This window comes from Anthonomus grandis, chromosome 7 (genome assembly GCF_022605725.1).
Source record: "Anthonomus grandis grandis chromosome 7, icAntGran1.3, whole genome shotgun sequence".
Taxonomy (NCBI): domain Eukaryota; kingdom Metazoa; phylum Arthropoda; class Insecta; order Coleoptera; family Curculionidae; genus Anthonomus; species Anthonomus grandis.
The window spans coordinates 3,805,663-3,824,294 of record NC_065552.1 but is presented as its reverse complement, the minus strand read 5'-3'; the positions used below and the strand labels follow the sequence as shown (position 1 = coordinate 3,824,294).

Sequence of the window (18,632 nt, the reverse complement as noted above, 5' to 3'; positions counted from 1 at the left end):
TAGGATAAGAATCAAGAATTAATTTAAATCAAAAGACCAAAAAAAAGAGTAAATAAATGCATTTAAGCTAAAAACTAAATAACTAAAAACTGAATAACCTAGCCTAGCCTCCCCCACCGACCATACGCAGGTGATTCAAGATAAGTGCCAAATCATCATGGTGAATGTCACAAGAATCAGCAATAGTGTTAAAGTTTTGACACATAAAGTGAATAGGACTCTGGTACAAAATGTTGGACCTGGCTGTGTCCAAGCTAAAAGCTGGACACTGTCTGGATCCTGGGCGTGGTATATGAAAGCAAATCCTTTGCAAAAGGGATGGGCAGTCAATTTTATGGTTAAGTAAATTAAACAAGAATTTCACCGAATGCATTTCTCTCCTCTTCGCGAGTGATCGTTCAGTATATCTAGAGAGCAGCAGGTTATGGTCAAAATCCCTTGGAGAATAGACTCCATCATCCTTAAATGCCAAACATTTAAGGAATCGCTGTTGGACTGATTCTAATAGGTGAATGTGCTGGTTGTAAATGGGAGACCAAATAAGGGAGCAGTAGTCCAGCCTGGATCTAACAAATGCATAGTAGAGCGTTTTGGCAGTGGCAGTGTTCAAAAAAAGTTTGCAATTTCTAATAATAAAGCCTAGCATGCGAGTAGCTCTAGAAACAGTATCTTCGATGTGGGGGATAAAAGAAAATTTTTGGTCAAAGGTGACTCCAAGATCCTTGAAACAAGTAGACCTTGCCAGAGACTCTCCATTAACTAAGTAATTAAAGGCAATTGGACTTTTGATACGAAAGTAGCTGGCCACATTACACTTGGAAACATTAAGGTTAAGCCGGTTCAAAGTGCACCAATGGTGTACAGTATTGATGTTCTCTTGCAGTAGACCACAATCTGCTATAGAGTCAATTCTATGGAAAAGCTTTAGGTCATCAGCATATGCTAACCGAGAGCAATTGAGGGTGGAGATCAAGTCATTAGCGAAAACGTTAAAGAGAAGGGGGCCCAAGTTAGAGCCCTGAGGAACTCCAGAGGTGGGTGAAAAACAAGCAGATCGGGAGAAGAAAAAAAAGAAGTTTTTTTTCCCAAGAGAATCCTTTCCTTTCATCAAGTTTACTTCTTATTTCCTCCTGACATTATCGTCTAAGCTAGTGATAAGATGTCAGCTCACTTGCAAAGGCATTAAAATTGAAGTTAACGCTGCCTAAGCTTAAAATAACGTAAATGTAATTTGTAATTTCTTGCAGTCTAGGGACACCTTTGAGAAATTTATTCATGGATGTTAAATGATCATATTAAATGTATAAATACCTTTATCAATCTGAAGCTCCTTTTCAGTCTGAGGCAGATCCTTAATAAAGAACTAAGAAAAGCTTTATGTGATAGTCTTGTGTTGTCTCATTTCACTTCAAGATGAATTCAGTATATTTGAAATGAGAAAATTTGATAGGGATGTGAGTAGTAAAATATGTGCTTTGAAGTAGTTAGATATAACTGAAATGAGGTTACTTCATAGTCTGGTCATTTTCAATAATTATTTTAAAAAAATCTGCTAATTATTTTTATCAGAAAATTAGATTTGGGTATGATATTCAAAATTTGGACCTAAAAAATAAATATTAAACCCCCTCATTAAAAACTAGCCTTATTTAAGAGAACCTTCAGCTATTGTGTTCTTTTATTATATAATAATATTCATCCTGATTTTAGATGTATTTCACTTCCTTTATTGAACAGAATAAGAAAGTTTGTTAGATGGAGAACCTCCTCAACTTAATAATAGTTAATTTGATAGAACTAGGTCCAGGGACATTATTTATTCTGGATATGGATATTGTAAGAAGGGGAGTGAACAACACACACATGAACCACATTCCAACAATGAAATCGAACAATAAAGTAGCCAAATGGAGTCAGTGCTTTGAAAATCTCTACATCTCATAATCAAGCCTAAAATTTGAAGTGCCTTATTAATAAATTGAGCACAAAGAGCAAAAGGTTGCACGTCAAAAATCTTCTTTTTGTATTGTACCGGAAGTGAATACATCAAATTTAAATGTATATCAAAACTGTTATTAAAAATAGAAGAACTAAAGGTTTTACTTAATCCCAGAGGGATAATATAGATGATGGCTTCCTGAGAATGAATTTTTAGAGATAATTGAAAACGAATGTTTAGATACTTACCGCAGAGTCTAATCATTACTCCCTTTTAGACCCTGCAAATCTAATTTTAAGCCATTTTCTCTTACCTAATTTTCCTGATGTTCAGTATGTAAATTGAATTCAGATAAAAGAAGAAAACTAAAAATTGGCGAATCGAGTGCTGATGAAAACGAATCAGAAAAAAAAACGAAAAAAAACATTCCAAGTTAGACTTTGTCCCAAATACTATGTTCAGAAACTGATTTCACAGTGTCAACTTATATTTGAATGATACCAATCTGATACGCAAAGACGATAAAGATAAACCCTACAAAATTAGACCTTTACTCAACAACTTGAACTCCATTTTTGTATAATATGGGTTACAAAAAAAGTCTGTACTGTTGATGAATCAATTATAAAATTTAAGAGCAGGCAATTAATCAAAGAGTACAACCCTATAAAACCAATTAAGAGAGGTTTCAAACTTTAAGTACTTTCAGACGTTTTTGAAGTTCTCACAAAAATATAGGTCTTGGTGGAAAAGTGGTTTTACAACTTACTGAATAAGAATGGAGGCATAATAAAATAATCTATTTTGATAAGGATCAGTTCATTTACTGGAGAAACCTAAACTTGAAGATGAACTCTGACAAATGATGAAAAGAGGCAATTTTAGTCATAGAACTTCTAATTCTGGCATTACGTTCTATAGGTGGCAAAATAACCAAATTGTTACTCTTGCTTCTCATTTTTTTGGCATTGAATTGACTGAAATTTGCGTAAAATGCCGGGTCCTGAAATTGTAACTTTCGTAAACTCTTACGTTATTTACAGAGGCATGAACGTTGATTCTAATATCAAATTATTTCGATACAGGAGAAAGGTCTCTTCACTAACCATCTAATAATATCATTAAATGTTAATATCAATGGGAAAAATCTACATATTTAAATGTTAGTACCTACTAGACAAACTTATCAAAAAGAACCGTTGGCGCAGTCGGTAGGATTACTTCACATGATAAAACAGTTAGATTTTTCTTAAATGAAAAATTTCGTTGTATTAAAACTCTAGTTCAAGGCAGCCAACTTATATGGGAATCTGATCATTATCTAATTTTCGATTGTTATTAATTTAAAGATGAGAATCAAGATTATCTTTAAGTTTTATGTTAATTTTATATTAAGCTTATTAAATTTTATAATTGGCCTTGATTAGGGGAAACATATAAAGCTTTACATCAATTTGCAAAAGTGAGTTTTAAGAACCATCCTAGGAAACAGAAAAAACAAAATGTGTGTCTGTTTAGTTAGGTTCTGGTCAATTAACTTCAATTAAGCGTGGAAGTTTCCTCCATGGACCATCTCACGAAAACATCGTAAAATTTAATGAAAAAAAAACTATTTATATTTAAATCTTAGTAGCCATTAAGACAAGCTGATTAAAAGTTGGCGCAGACGGTAGGATCACTTGTTATGATAAAAAGGTTATCTTAAGTGAAAAACTTTGTTATATTAAAAATGTAGTTCAAGGAAGCCAACTTATATGTATCGAAATCAATTATACAAATAAGACCGATATACGATCGCTCCACCTGTCAATATACGATTTTGTTTTCGACGAACAGGTAATCTCCACCACCAGCTTACAAAAATATTATCATTATCTTATCGATAAATTTATATAAATTGTCGACTGAAGCCCCTGCCATAGCACAGATTGCACCGTTTGGCCATACAGGACGAGGGCCCCATTTATCGTTAGTGTCCTCCCCCCCTCAAAAGTCTTTCGGTGATTTTTTCCTCGCGATTTTTCCGGGACGCGTGTTTTTTTCTCGGGTTTTTTGAAAAACTGAATTATGGCCGATCTGAGTGTTGGACAGGGGTACGAACAGGATATGAACCCCACGCTTGAACCCTCCTGGCATATTATTCCGCCCGATTATGTGCATATGGACGATGAATATAGATATTCGTAAGTAACCCTTGTTGATTTTGGTGATGGGGGCTTGGTGTATTCTGGTTTCAAATCGGCAACCAGTTGTAATAGACTTTATGTCTAGTTTTTGAAGAAATAGTAGGCAGTGGTGAAATAGAACAAGAGAGATTGAGGGTTGAGACATGTTTTTCTTTGCTAATTTTTCCAAAACATTAGGAATATGCTTAAAAGTAAAAAAAAGGCATTTCTTTTTTAATAATTTCATATATGAACGTTTCTTGTACCTCAAAAACTTTCTGATTTAGAGCCAATTTTGGGAGTCAAGCTACACCAGATTTTTATTAATTTCATGACGTGTTTGGGCCTAATTTAGAAACCACTTTCGAACCACAGTTGAGGGTAAAAATGTGATTCTTGGTTAAATATTTGGGTAATTATAGGGCAATTAAGAAAGGGATGTAGTTCAAAAAAGCTCACCCTACTTAACTTAAAAACCAGAAAATTCCTCAATATACCCAACATAAACCCAAACTTGCGTCCACCTAGGATTTTGATAGAACTGTTTTATTAATAGCTCTAAATTTTATTACTAAATTTAGGCCAATACGTTCATAGAGTGCCTCTCGCTGAAGTCTGTTTTTTAATTGAGGATTTAATTTTTTTCAATTCTGTTTTTTTTGGCTCTCTTTGTATAAATTAAGTTGAACTTGTATATGTTGCTTTCTCTTTATGGTTTGTTCTCAAGGTTTCTCTTTATGGAGTACTTCTGCTTTGGAATCTTGGAACTCTGAGGCAACTATCCTATGAAATAATGAATTGAAATAATGTTTAATGTATTGAATTGGCCTTACCGTCGGATATCACATGCTTGCCAAACTGACTGTACTAAGCGTGCAGATGCGTTTATGCTTCAATTTTATGTCATGAATAGATATTGGAAGAGAGCTGTACCTCATTTTCAAGTTGTCAAGCAGCTTATGTATTTAAATTATATAATTTTCACATTGTATCATTTCCAAATGTCTGCAGGAGCTCAGTTTATCGTCATTTACTTTGATTTTATTTAGATGTGAGTGTGTAGAGTAATGCTTTCATCTCATCCTATCCATAGTTTTCATAGCGGTGTTTTTAAAGCTCTGTTGCCTTAAGACCATTCTACTCATTTCACCTTTTCTTGATCCCGAAATTGCCTCGTCCTATATCGTATTAAATATTTTGGGTAGGACATACAAGGATTTATGGCTTGAATGCTTATACTCCTTGCTTTATTGATTAGGTGGTCTGCCTGCTAATTTTCATAGACCCGAGTATTGTGGTAGATCCAGGCCTACCTTATTTGAGAGTTTTCTACCAATTTACTTATGATCTTTAATGTCAAATCTTCGCTATCCCCTAAGATTCCCCTTCTTGAGATTTTCTAGAAGGCACTTCTTGAGTCCGAAAAGATTAAAGCTAGTCCTGTGTTAGATCTTCGATATTAGGTCTTTTGCTCTGTTTAAACCCATACCTCTGCTGAGCAAATTGAGTGGCCTTTAAATGAAACTTTGTCTGTTTGCATTTTGAAATAGTAGCAACGTTGCCAAGGCGTTAAAATATAGAAAGTCTACATGTTTATCAAAAAATCGAGATAGAATTTAATATTTAATTAATTCTACCTAATTTAAACACAAAAGTTGAAGCTGTGTTCGCTATTTTATGACTAATTTAGCTAATAATCATTTATTAGATATCGGAGAGGCGTGGCATCGCTGCCCTTCTCAGCCAAATCGATAGGACAAATTTTGAGGTTAGAGAACTATCGACTAACCTAAAAATTAACTTTTTATTTCTAAAACGATTTCAAAAAAGAAATATTAGTTTAAAAGCCTTTGAAAAATCAATCAAATCAGAAATTTACAGTTAAATAAATCTATACCGATAAATAGCCAGTGATCATTTTAAATAAAGTGATACAATCTATTTATTGCTAAATGTGTTCTTGTGATTCCGAGTATCAAAAAAAGACACGATAAAGGACCTAATTACCTCAAGGTATTAGAGATTCTTGTGCACTGTCGTGTAAATGGGGCCAATCTGCTGTCAATGACATCGGAGCAGTTAGGACCTCTTGGAGGATAAAGGATATAGTTGTGTGTACCATGTGCCAGAAAATTATTGTTAAGATCTTCAATATGGAGGTTAATTTTTTCAAAGAGAAACCTCAGAGTATCGATGGACATTTTCAAGGTAAGTACAATAATTTTTTAAACAAATATTTCATTTTAGACAATAAAGAAAAATAAGAGAAAGGAATGTAAGAAAATTGGGAAAACAAGTGGAACATATACCTACTAATATTACCAATGAAAGCAACTAAAGCTATAGAGCCAAATGAAGAGAAGCAGGATAAAATAAAAATAAAAATGACCATATCTTAGGGGTCTGTAGGAAACTTTAAACGTTTCAACAAACGTGAGTCTCGAAAATTATTTAAAAAAATAATACTACGCAACCAAGTAATAAAGAGGAGGAAATTATAAACAACAAGAAATTTAGAAAGTATATTGTGAAAAACTTTACGAAGAGAATTTAGAACAACATTTAGAAGAAACATATGCCAGGAGCGATATATTAAGATCGAAAGTTGAACATGCTATAAAAGTTCTCCGAATTAAAAAAAAAATTACCAGTGTGTATCAAATAACAGCCTGAAATCTGTAATTTTATATGGAAAACAAGACAGTGGCCTGAAAATTGGGGAGACTTGGAAATCGACGAAAAACTCGCTCTTGGAATGCAGCGACTACAGAACGATTTTCTTTTATCTCTTACGCTAGTAAGTTCTTGTTGCAAATCAAACATGGCCATCTTAAACCATTCCTTTTGCCACAGCTTCTACAGGAACAAGCAAGTTTTGTGTCAGGAAAAGGAACTAGGGACAAATATTAAGCACCAGGTAACTTATTGAAGAAGTTTGAGAAGAAGTTGTAGATTATCAAAAAACATTTGGACCATAATGGAGGAAATGGGAACAACCTGTATCAGAAAAACAGCGCGAATCGACGCCAATTATTTGGGCAGTTTCAGAACAACCGCAGGAGTTGAACAGCCTTACTTTCTTAAACCTACCTTATTTAACGCCTCTAGCGAATACTTTGTGAGAGAGGTTCTACATGAGTGACAAGACGCTATATCAATTATCCACAAATATCAAAACTTGCAGGCTATTAAGTGATAAACAATTTTAAATGTCTTGGTTCCTTAGTTACCAAGAGTGAGAAATGTGAAAGCGAAATACGCTGTTGTCTAACTATGGCAAGATCAGCGACTACCAATCTAAATAACATGTAGAGAGACAAAGCTATCAGCAAAATAACGAAACTTCGTCTAGTTGCTCTAGATGCTCTTGTGGGTTTATAGACCGCTTTTACGAGTATCGTGGACAGAACGCGGAACTAATTATGAGCAAATGGTCCATCTACAAGACTGCTTACCAGAATATTGTTCCATGTATTTACAAAAGTTTGGGCATATAGCTAGAAGATCAGGAATAATGAAACGACTAATCGAAGGAAGGAAAAAATGAAGACAAACTCCACAGAGGCAGATCTACAACTAGATGAATAAATATGAGATTACAGTACGCCCAAAGGATTACCCAAGATAGGCTTCGGAGTATAGTGGAAAGAGGAGGACTACTAATACTTACTTATGGATTTCAATATTGGAGCCCAAAGAGGAACAGAATGGTGGACAAGGTGATAAAGTGAAATACATAAACAGTTTATTTGAATTAAATATTTACTGAAAGTATTATTGACATTTTATTTATTTTTATCTGGGAAGATTATTAGGCTCTTAAGTGCTGATGTAATAACGAGAATGACTAACTGAATAGCCGTCTTGTGATTGCTCCAATTAGTAATGTGCCCATATATGTAAGTCGCACCATATCCAGGTTTCATTATGCAGTTAGAACCATATCGTTATACAGTTGTTTGGACTGTATTCTTTATCCACTCTTTTACTTTTGGGTTGTTAGGTCGATCCAGAGGTGCCAGGATAAGTTTCTTCTTCTTATGTACTCTGCTATACCAGGTTCACATAAGTTAAGTCTAGAAAATTGGTTTCCCTATAAATTACCTTAGATTTGAACGTTTCAAAAATTTAATAAAATGTTTGAACAGAAATGCTTTCAAAAGTCCTTAACAGGTCTTGCCGCCATTTTATTTAAAGATACAAACTACGTATAGCCGATCCTTATATCCTCTTTCCTTTGTCGGAATCGGAAGTGTCCTAAGTTAGTGTGAAAAGGGCCGACAAAAGGGTCCCCAAAAAATACGCCATTGAGAAACGGTTCAAAAGCCAACACGACCGCGCTTTTAACATTTTCTACGGGTCCGTTTTTCCACTTTTATTTAATTTTAAGTGACGGTGATACATTTTTATGTACAGGTACCACCGGAAGTTCCTATTTATAGGGCAAGACGGCGGTTCTGATTTATTGATGGATTATTTATTATTACGTATTATTCCTTCCTTTTTAACGATTTTTTGGGAATATTTCAGTAATAATTTAAATATTCTTAAGGCGGTTCTGGATGGTTCTCCTTAACTCAAAAACTTTTTGAGTTCCAAGGCCACGAAATTTGAAGTTTTTGACACGCATTGCAAAAAATGCTAATGTAACTTATGAGCGGCTTAGGTTAAGTCAATACAAGGACATTGCTGAGACAATATATGCCCTAAATGTCCCTCAAGTGTTCACACAGGCATTTCAGCACATTCACTAGTAGGCCTTGTACAAGTAAACAAGTATATAAGACTCTCATATTTCTTGTTTGTCAAACGGTTTATCGTGTTGATCCTTCGGAAATTGCTCCACAACCAGATTAACCTAATCTCACTTTCAATGATACCATCCTAAACCCATTTGCATCAACTTAAGTACAGAAAAACACCCGGTAATCCGGTAACAAGCAATTTCGAGCACATAGTACTTATGAATGGAGTAGGCTTCTTACAAGATTTACTACGAGTGTGGTCCCCCCGGTTCATTCATTAAACTTTTGGCGACATACTGTCTGGCCGAACTGGAGGACAGTGAAATTGATTTTTTTGTCAGTTTTTGGGTTCCGGCCGGTCCACTACCTGTGTGAGAAGAAGGAAGAAGAGACCCACTTTTGGCACTTTAAAAGGTTTAGACGTCAGGTGATAAATTCTTTTTATTTTGACGGAATGTTGTGAATGGAACTTCACACGAGATGCACGTTTGTCTAGATTAAACACTATATACAGAGTGTTTCATAAGAGTGACATAACTTATTTTTGACCAATCAACTTGGATTAAAGAGATATATATTTAGTTGTGGATCCTATCCTTTTCTTCTAATTATCTCTCTCTTATTCCATTTAGATTTTAATGAAAGTTAATAGTCGAATTCTTTATTTTTTCCTTAACAGGAAGCCAGGTGGCCTATTGAATTAATACTCAAGCGTGAAATACCTAATGTTGCAATGAAAAATCATTTTGTTGTTAGATACAGGACACTAATCCTTATTTCGTACTATAAAAATTATAAATATTAGCAAATCCTAAGCTAAACAATAAAGAAAATAGTAAAGTAGAGATGTCTTTGCCCTTTGAATGACATGCGTTTGCAGATAACGATGATGGGATTGCAATAGTTTTATATAAGGGATTTATTATTTCTTTGAACATTAAGCTTATATGTTGAAATTTAGTGATTGTGAGGTTAAATAAAGAATGATATATTACCTTTTTTGTTACCGTAATCGGAAAGTACCGTTTAGATGTTTTTTATATACAGAGTGATCAAAAATCAGCTTACAAAAATAACTATATTTAGTTTAATTTTGCTTTTTTTTTATGTGCGACAGAGAAGAGCTTATGAATGCTATAATGAGTCAGACAGAAATGGGCAGATCTTATGTTCATCAAATGACGTGAAAAAAAGTTAGGAAATATTTTTTTCGGACAAGTTGGATTGTTATAAATATACATATGTTGGATGTTATAGACTTTGCAGCTTCTTTTACGGCATAACGAGTTAGACAGAGAAAAACCTATGGTGACTATCGAAGATGTCAAAGAAACATAAACATTTTTCTATATTGGTTGATTGTTGAAAGGGGTAAAAAAAAATTATATTATTTATTATACTTTGTCGTTTTTTTTACCTCATAACAAGTGGGACAGAGAAAAACTTATGGTGACTAGAATGGGTCGGACAGAGACGGGTATATCATTATTCCAATTGTCGATTATTTTTAACTATGTTCTGAAATAAAATATTTCTAGACAAATATGACATTTAAAGAACTGTCATTAGGTTTTAAATTCGAGACATTATGCTAAAAAAGACCGCCAAATATTTCCATGATGTATTTATTGCAATAGGGAAATATAATTAATAAACGAACTGTAATTATTATTGTTGTTACTTGTAATCACATTTCAACTTGTCTTCATTTTTTTTGGCGGTATATGGACAAATCAGTCGGCTGATCATTTGAAATTATTAACATTTCTTTGTCCCACGTTTAATTATTTATGTAAGTCGTTCTCTTTTCGACACATTGTCTTATGGAATGAACACATGTATAATGTCATTAAAAGTTTTACCTATTTCCTTTTTTTCTTACATATTACTATTGCAGTAATAGTGTCGGACAGAGATGGTTAAATCATTATTCCAACTGTCATTTATAGAACTGCCATTTGTCATTAGTTTTCATAGTGCATTCTGTTAAAAAAAAGGACGGCGAAAAAGAAATGATCGGTCTGCTAATCAGCTATTTAATATCATTTTAATTCGAGTACATTCAAAAAAATTTCTTTGTCTTACATAATTATTTACACATGTCTTTCTCTCTTCGACACATTGTCTTACAAAATCGATTAATGGACAAAATCGTAATGTCATTAAAGGTGATACCTGTCCTTCTTTGTCTTAAAAAATATTATTAATATGTCTGTCTTTTTTTAACACACACGAAACTATAGAAAGGTTTTATATAGTTATTTAAAAAGGATCAAATAATTTAAAATGAACGTGAGAAAAAATGTAAACTTTTAGATAATTTTGGCTTATACGTTTGGGATATTATGTCAAATCATTGTGTAACTGCGTAAAAAGTAATAAAGTCAAAAAACTACTTGACGTTCATACCCAATTTTTTTATTAGTCAGCTGATGACCTGGTTTCATACCAAAAAATCTTGAACCTTATTTATCTTATTCTACGGTGTAAAAATAGACCGTTTTGACTATAACAAATCTTATAAGATAAGAGTTTTTTTGGTCGATCTGGTTTCATAATAAAAACCCAATTAAAATTAATTTATTTGACTTCAATAGCCAGTATAATTGACTAACCGCGAACCAAGACCGTAATTTGACTATAACAATTAAAATTGAGTGACTCAATTCTGTGACTTAATTAGTCGCGAACTAATTAATTATTAATTTGATAAGATTATTTGTGTAATTTTGTTACCTGCTTAGAGCGTAATTTCACTTTGCGATACCTGTGCTAAACCAAAAAAAAAAACAACCGTAAAGAATTCTCTTCAAAAACCGTCTTGACCGAGAACCGGGGAAAAACCCACAAATTAGGATCAGTAATTCTAAATGCGTACCGCCTCTTTCAACAAAACCTCTATAATATCTCTTTTATAAGCCCGTCTATAAAATTAGCATCGTGTTAAACAAAGTGGAGGGACTTTTACCTGACCATTAGATACGAATTTTAATGTTTTCCAGTGAGAAATTTGTAGTGATTAAATGGTGTGGACTGACACCTCGACGTGAAAAAACACACATTTTTTTTTAACCTCCCCTTGTAAAACAATAATTTTTGTATGGCTGTAAAGCGTTATACTGAGAGAAGAATAGAGAAAACAGGTGTTTTAGTCAATTTATGAAGAGCAGGATGAAATGCATTAAGAAAAACATTTTTATTATGATTTTTTTGGAAAATTAATTGGAAGGTAAAGTATTAAAGAAATTTCTAAATTTAAAAAGAAAATACATTTTTGAAATAAGATAAGATTTCCATCACATTGGCGTCTCTCTCTCTACATTATCTTTTCAACTTTTTCTAGGTCCTCCTGACCTTCTTGCATTTGGTCTGGCTCTATTAACGGCTCAATATCCCTATTCATCGCTCTGACCACGTGACCTGCCCATGCAATCTGGATCTAATTGTACCAGTAATCCATGGCTGTTTAGTCATTTCCCTTGCTTCATCACACGTGCGTTTCCTCTACTGGATTGTTACTGGACGTTGTACAGGTCCACATATTTTTCTTAAAACTTTATTCTCGAAGGAGAGTAGCCTCACTTGTTCTTTAATACTCCAGAGCACGACATGGATCACTATTGTATATATTCAGTTTATTTTTTCTTGGTAGATTTCATGGTGGAAGGAAAGTACACAAGACAGCTACGATTCTGTTTACGCTATGTATTCGACACTGTATTTACTTTCTAACATTATATGTTTCGTTTATCTAGGAGCACATGTACTTGAAGTCTTGACATTTTAGTACGTTTATGTGTATTTCTCTTCTTTTTATCTATTTAGTGGAGAAATAGTCCATACTTGTAGTGGAGTCGTAGATTAAGGTAAAATGAAAACCCTTGAGGGAGATTGCAGGATTTACATTCTATTTTTATCTATTGAGTTTTCTTTTTACTTATACTGAGCTCTATTATAATTCCTCTCTCTTCTATTGGCGTATCCAATTTGAAGCCCTTCCTTTGTGTTGCACATGATCAACTACTTAAATTTCTTGCCCATTTCTACACCCTCATCCTTATCTCCAAGCCCTCTTATCATACATTCTACAGTTACTTTCTGCATATCTTCGTCAGATTAATGAATTTTTTTCATGATGGTGCATTTGCTTCTGCAATGTTTGCTGTTATAAGCCTGCTTATGGTCTGCAAACAAAGCCAAATTCCATGCTTTTCCAGAATTTTTCTCGCCTTGAATATCTGATCTATTGTCCCCCTTTCTCTTAGGAACCCGGACTCATATTCCCCAATACAGGGTGATTTTTAACCTATGCGCATAAACTTGGGAAATGGTAGATGAAGATCAATAATGAGTAATAATGAGAAAAAAATGTAGTAAAATATTTTTGGTTTCCGAAATAAAGTTAAACAAATGTCAACAGAACGTGTATCAGACGAACTTATTTTGTTTATTAATAACTGATAGTAAACAAGTCATAATGTTTGGAATTTGTTGTTTGGAATCTTTAGTAGTACTTAGTTTGTTGGTGGCTGTGATCGTTTTTTTCACACGAACAAAATAAAAGCGTCAAATGTAATGGCGCTCATTTTTACAAACGAAGAACTTGTCGACATGGTTTTGGTTTACGGAGAAACGCATCAGAATGCAGTGGCAGCAGCTGATCTGTATGCCCAAAGATTTCCCCGAAGATATCACCCGAGACGTGGGGCTTTCTTACGTGTTATTCAGCGGGGTAGAGAAACTGGCAATTTGCGGCCGCGGCCTGGACAAGATGGAGCAGCTATTAAACCTAGGCATATTCTAAATCTGGAGGAGGATATTTTAGAAGTTATCGAAGTACAACCTAGATTTAGCACTAGGACAATTGTAGCGCGATTTGGAATATCGCAATTTACAAGTTGGCAAATTTTAAGGCACGAGTTGCTGACTGCTGTACCCGTTTCATGTGCAGAGGGTACAAGCCCTACTTCCAAGAGATTTGCCGCTTCGAGTACACTTTTGTAAGTGGTTGTTACATCACCAGCAGTTAAGCCCAAACTTTATCATGAACATTTTAGTTACGGATGAGGCAAATTTTACGCGCAAGGGAATTTTCAACTTTCATAACACTCATTACTGGGCTTTGGAAAATCCGCATATTACATAGAGAACATACTTTCAACAACGTTTTTCTGTAAATATATGGGCTATCCTGAACGGGATGCTCATCGGACCTTTTATTCTGGAGAATCGTTTGACTGGTGCTCAATATTTAGAATTTTTGCGCAACAATTTACCAGTGCTCCTTGAAAATGTGAATCTCAACGTTAGGCAGAACATGTGGTTTCTTCATGATGGTGCTCCACCACATTTTTCACGACTAGTGCGACAACATTTAGATCGTGTGTTTCCCGGACGATGAATATGCCGGGATGGTCCAGTTGGGTGGCCCCCTCGCTCGCCTAACCTTAATCATATGAAAACATTGGTGTATGTAAACGAAGTTGATACTGAGCAAGAGCTACGACATCGCATAAACGCTGCCAGTGACGCAATTCGCCTACAGCCTGGTTTGCCCCGTGCATATACGTCTTCATGGTTTCGACGAGGTCAAGTCTGTATCGAAAATAATGGAAACAACTTCGAACAGTTGCTTTAAATTAGTTTAAATTAAACACGTTAAAAAATACACGTTTTTTATTTTAAAAAATATGGATATCTCCAAAAAACTAAAAATATTTTACTAAATTTTTTTTCATTATTACTCATCAGCTATCATTTCCCAAGTTTATGCGCATAGGTTGAAAATCACCCTGTATACCTTTACGCAAAAGGAGTCAGTCTACTTAGCAAGATGTTAGAGAGTACTTTATATCCCACAGACAGTAGTGAGAAGCCTCTATAGTTTGGACATGTTTTAAGAATTGGTATTATTACACTCTCATTCCATGGTAAGATTCTGTACTTGGTTTTTCATATTTTATCCACACACGATTAGGTCTAGGATTTTGTTTCCCGAATGAAGCAAATTTAGGCACGTTAAGAGTCCTACTTGATAAATCTGAGTCACTTTGAGAGCCTGTAATATATTTTTGAGTATTTTCTCAATTAGTTTATTATTATATTTTTCTCAATATTTTGTAAATATTCTATTCTTTTTCCGGAAACTAGGATTGTGTTTTTCGAATTGAAGAATCATTGACAATACTTTCCTGAACATCTAAAGCTCTCTAGCTATTATAGAATCTTGATATTATTATAGAAACCAAAATCTGGAAAACTTAGATATTAGGAGTCTTATTCCACGCATCTTAAATTGCTCTGAGTAATATCTTCCAGAAAAATACTTCTATTTCTAGGCGACCCAGATACCATTTAGAAGATGAAGCGATGATATAGGAAAAAGGTGGAAAAATCGAATTCTCATTTATATGGCTATCACTATTCTAGTAGCCTTAAGAATTTCATTCCAAAAATCTGAGTTACTTTAAGTGCCTTGAATTTTGGTTGTTACCTAACTTCCTTTTACTCCATTGAAGGTAAATTGAGAAAATGAGGTTACGATTACACGATTGACGTGCTATATATACTGACATGGAAAAGGCTCTTGTTAGAGTGAGACACTGCATGAATTTGAAGTCGTCAGGCTTAGATATACCTACATAAATTATTAAATCGATTAGGTCATACTTGAGTCAAATATTTCAATTTTACAGATTGACTACATTGAAGACATTCTTACAGCTTACATGTGACATTCATAACTTTAAATTTAATGTCAGTAAGTGTGTTTGTATGTAATTTAGCCTCAGTAGTAACCCTATTGCGTTCAGTTATGTTTTTAATGATGTGGAACTAGAAAGAGTAACCGAAGAAAAGGACGTTATTTTTTATAGTAATTTATCTTTTTTATAACGTTTGGATAGCTCTGATTGAAGGAGTGCAAAGGAGGTTTCTGAAGTGTATGTACTACAGGAAATTTGGTGTTTATCCCTCCCTAGAGATAATAATGAATACTTATTGTCGGTGTTTGACAGGCACACAGTGTTTTTTCCCTATTATCTTAGTATACTTTGTCCTTTTATTTTTAGGTTGGCATCTGTAAGTGGCTTTTAGCTGGTAATACTGTAATAAATAAATAAAATGAGTAACAGTCTCTTTATAAATTAAGATTATAATTATAAAACTCTTAAACGATTATAATTTAAATATAGGAACATTTAAACGCATTGAATTTTCGAATTGTTTTAATCTTTATTGGAAAATATTGACTTGTTCCTTAATCCCTAAATTATTTAAAAAAAAAGAAAGACAAAGAGAAATTAGTTGAAATTTGTTTTTTGTAAACATGAATTACACAGATTTTTCGAAGATACATAAAAACATGAAATAAATTGAACTGAAATATGAAAAACAAAATGTAAACTAAACCAAATATATATTTTGGCAAATCATAAAAAAAATCCAAATAAAAGAAAAATTCTAGAATCAAATAGTTTGCGTCAAACAAAACCAAAAACTTGACAACGTTTTAATGTGGTTAACGTTTCGGCATATATTGAGCCATCTTCAGAGTGTTGCAAAGATAAGTAATAAGATGAACAAAAATACATACATGTTTAATTTAAATATACAAACAAAAAATTTTAGTTAAAATTAAGAAAAAATTAAAGATTTTTTTGATGTTTGACTAAGTAAATGAATAGGATGAAATAGGAAGAATATTTGAAAATCAATAAAAATATTATATTAAAGAAATAACAAATTTTAAGGAAAAAACTTGCGGTTAAAAAAGTTAATAAAGTAATCAATTTTTTTATGCTGTTTCTAGACTAGGGCATTAACTCAATTGTATTCGTTCTGTTTAAACATCATATATCTTAATCATCATTACACCTATCATTATTTGACCATGTTATTTATACACCTGTCACTCTGGTCAAATAAATTATTAAGTGCGATTATGTCTTTTGTGCCACTAGTGAATTTTCTTATTCTAAATAAGCAGCACAACTACAAACATTCAAAAAATAACATTTTTCCTAATTTTATTGCTTATTTTCATTGGGTCATAATCTGGTGTACATATAATATATGGCCCTTGGTGAGAGGCAAACCATCAGACCAAAATTCAGGTGTAATCTCACAAAACTACTACTCTCATTCCAATTTAAATGCAAATAAACCAATTCAGACCCATTCATTTCGATAATAATTTAAGGGCCACAATAAACCTTCCTACGACCCTTGGGAATTCCCGTGTCATCAAGTGCGACTATAGGTAAAAGATTAGGATTCTTACAGGGCTTATTAAGAGAAATTAAGTCGGTTTTTGTCTGTAAATATTTTGTTTCGCTACCAAGGAAGTCGGGTTTCAAAGAATTTTGGAAAATTCGCTTTTTACGCACCGAAGGGATCTTTTGCTCAAAAGTGATGAAAAATAGCTCCAAAAATGTTACAAATTTCAAAAAAGTTTTGGACAGTATTGGAAATTGGTATATCTTAGGCCGATACTCAAGATTAACAACATAGAACACACACCGTATTTATATAAAAATCAAGGTTGCACGAGCACGAAACCGCTAAGACTCTGTTTTTAAAATTCGCGATTAACAAGATGGCTGATTTCAATTCGTGTTAAGTTTTCGTATAGACAGCATACACTAAAGGTATAACTTGTCCATGCCTCTCATATAAGATACCAGGGTTACACGAATTTGCAATACGGTTTGGCTTGGGTTAATTCACCATCTAATAAACAATTAATATTTGGTAATAAATAGTTTTTTTTAGTTGGTATCACGAACAAATTATGTTTTACTGCCGTAAATTCATCCTCACTGTTACTATTTAGGTACTATCTAGTCAGTTCAGCTTTAGAGGGCTATTAAGAGCTTTATATATCTACGCATTTTTTGGAATGAAGGGTGTAGACTTACAAACATGTTGCTTCCCCTTTTTGAAGGGTGGTATATATAAAAATTGACTGGTGCAAAAAGAGCTGGAAGAAGGATGATCAATACTTGGGTCATTCGTTTCTTTGGCGTTTTTAAATCTTTTCTTGCCTGCGTATTAATTTATCTTTGATTATATTTTTCTTTGATACGAACTAGGGCTATAAGAAAGTATTAGAATACTACCTTTAGAAATAATATACAAATTTTAAGACCTAATTTAATTCACCAACGCAAAATATAAAGCGGAAATTAAACGTAAAACGTCGTGTCGCACCAACAACAACGGAAAAGCCGCCATCGAAAACAACCAAAGACTATTGTAGATAGTGCTGCCAACGTAAATCTAGTGTCCTTTAGTTTCTAACCAATAATTAAGAAATAATTACGTCATTTCTACGGCGGTTAATTTAAATTACAAAAACATTTCTAGAACATCGTATGTGAATCATACCAGCAACGTTTTATAGTTCGAAATATTTGTATGTTTCTAGGATGTCCTGTGCTATCCGGACATTAAATATCTAAAAGCGACTCATGCGCCTTAAAAAAATTAAGAAAATTAGACTTAAACTGCTTTGAAGACGTGTAAAACCACTTAAATTATTGAAAACCATTAAACTACTCGAGTAACAGCATTTTAACTAACAGGAAAAAAAATCAGACTTTAATTGCATTGAAAACTTGTGAATCCAATTCAATTAGCTGGAAAAATTGAGATTTTTAAAAAAAAAATTCAGAGTATTTAACTGCTTTTAAGTATTTGCAAGTGCCTAAAAAATTAATTTAAATATTATAATATGCCTAAAAAAACGACTGGCAAAATTGACAAAACAAAGAAAACCCACAG

General features: G+C 33.4%; 1 protein-coding gene across 2 annotated transcripts in view; it reads left to right on the top strand.

Annotated features, from left to right (window-relative positions):
• The first annotated feature begins 3,867 nt into the window (after positions 1–3,867).
• LOC126738652 (homeobox protein zampogna-like) overlaps positions 3,868–18,632 on the top strand; it is a 45,967-nt gene continuing 31,202 nt past the window's right edge. For both annotated transcript variants that reach the window (XM_050444079.1, XM_050444078.1), the window contains exon 1: positions 3,868–4,122. In XM_050444079.1, the coding sequence (XP_050300036.1) occupies positions 4,007–4,122 (116 nt within the window). In that variant the 5' untranslated portion in view covers positions 3,868–4,006. The remainder of the gene's footprint in view (positions 4,123–18,632) is intronic.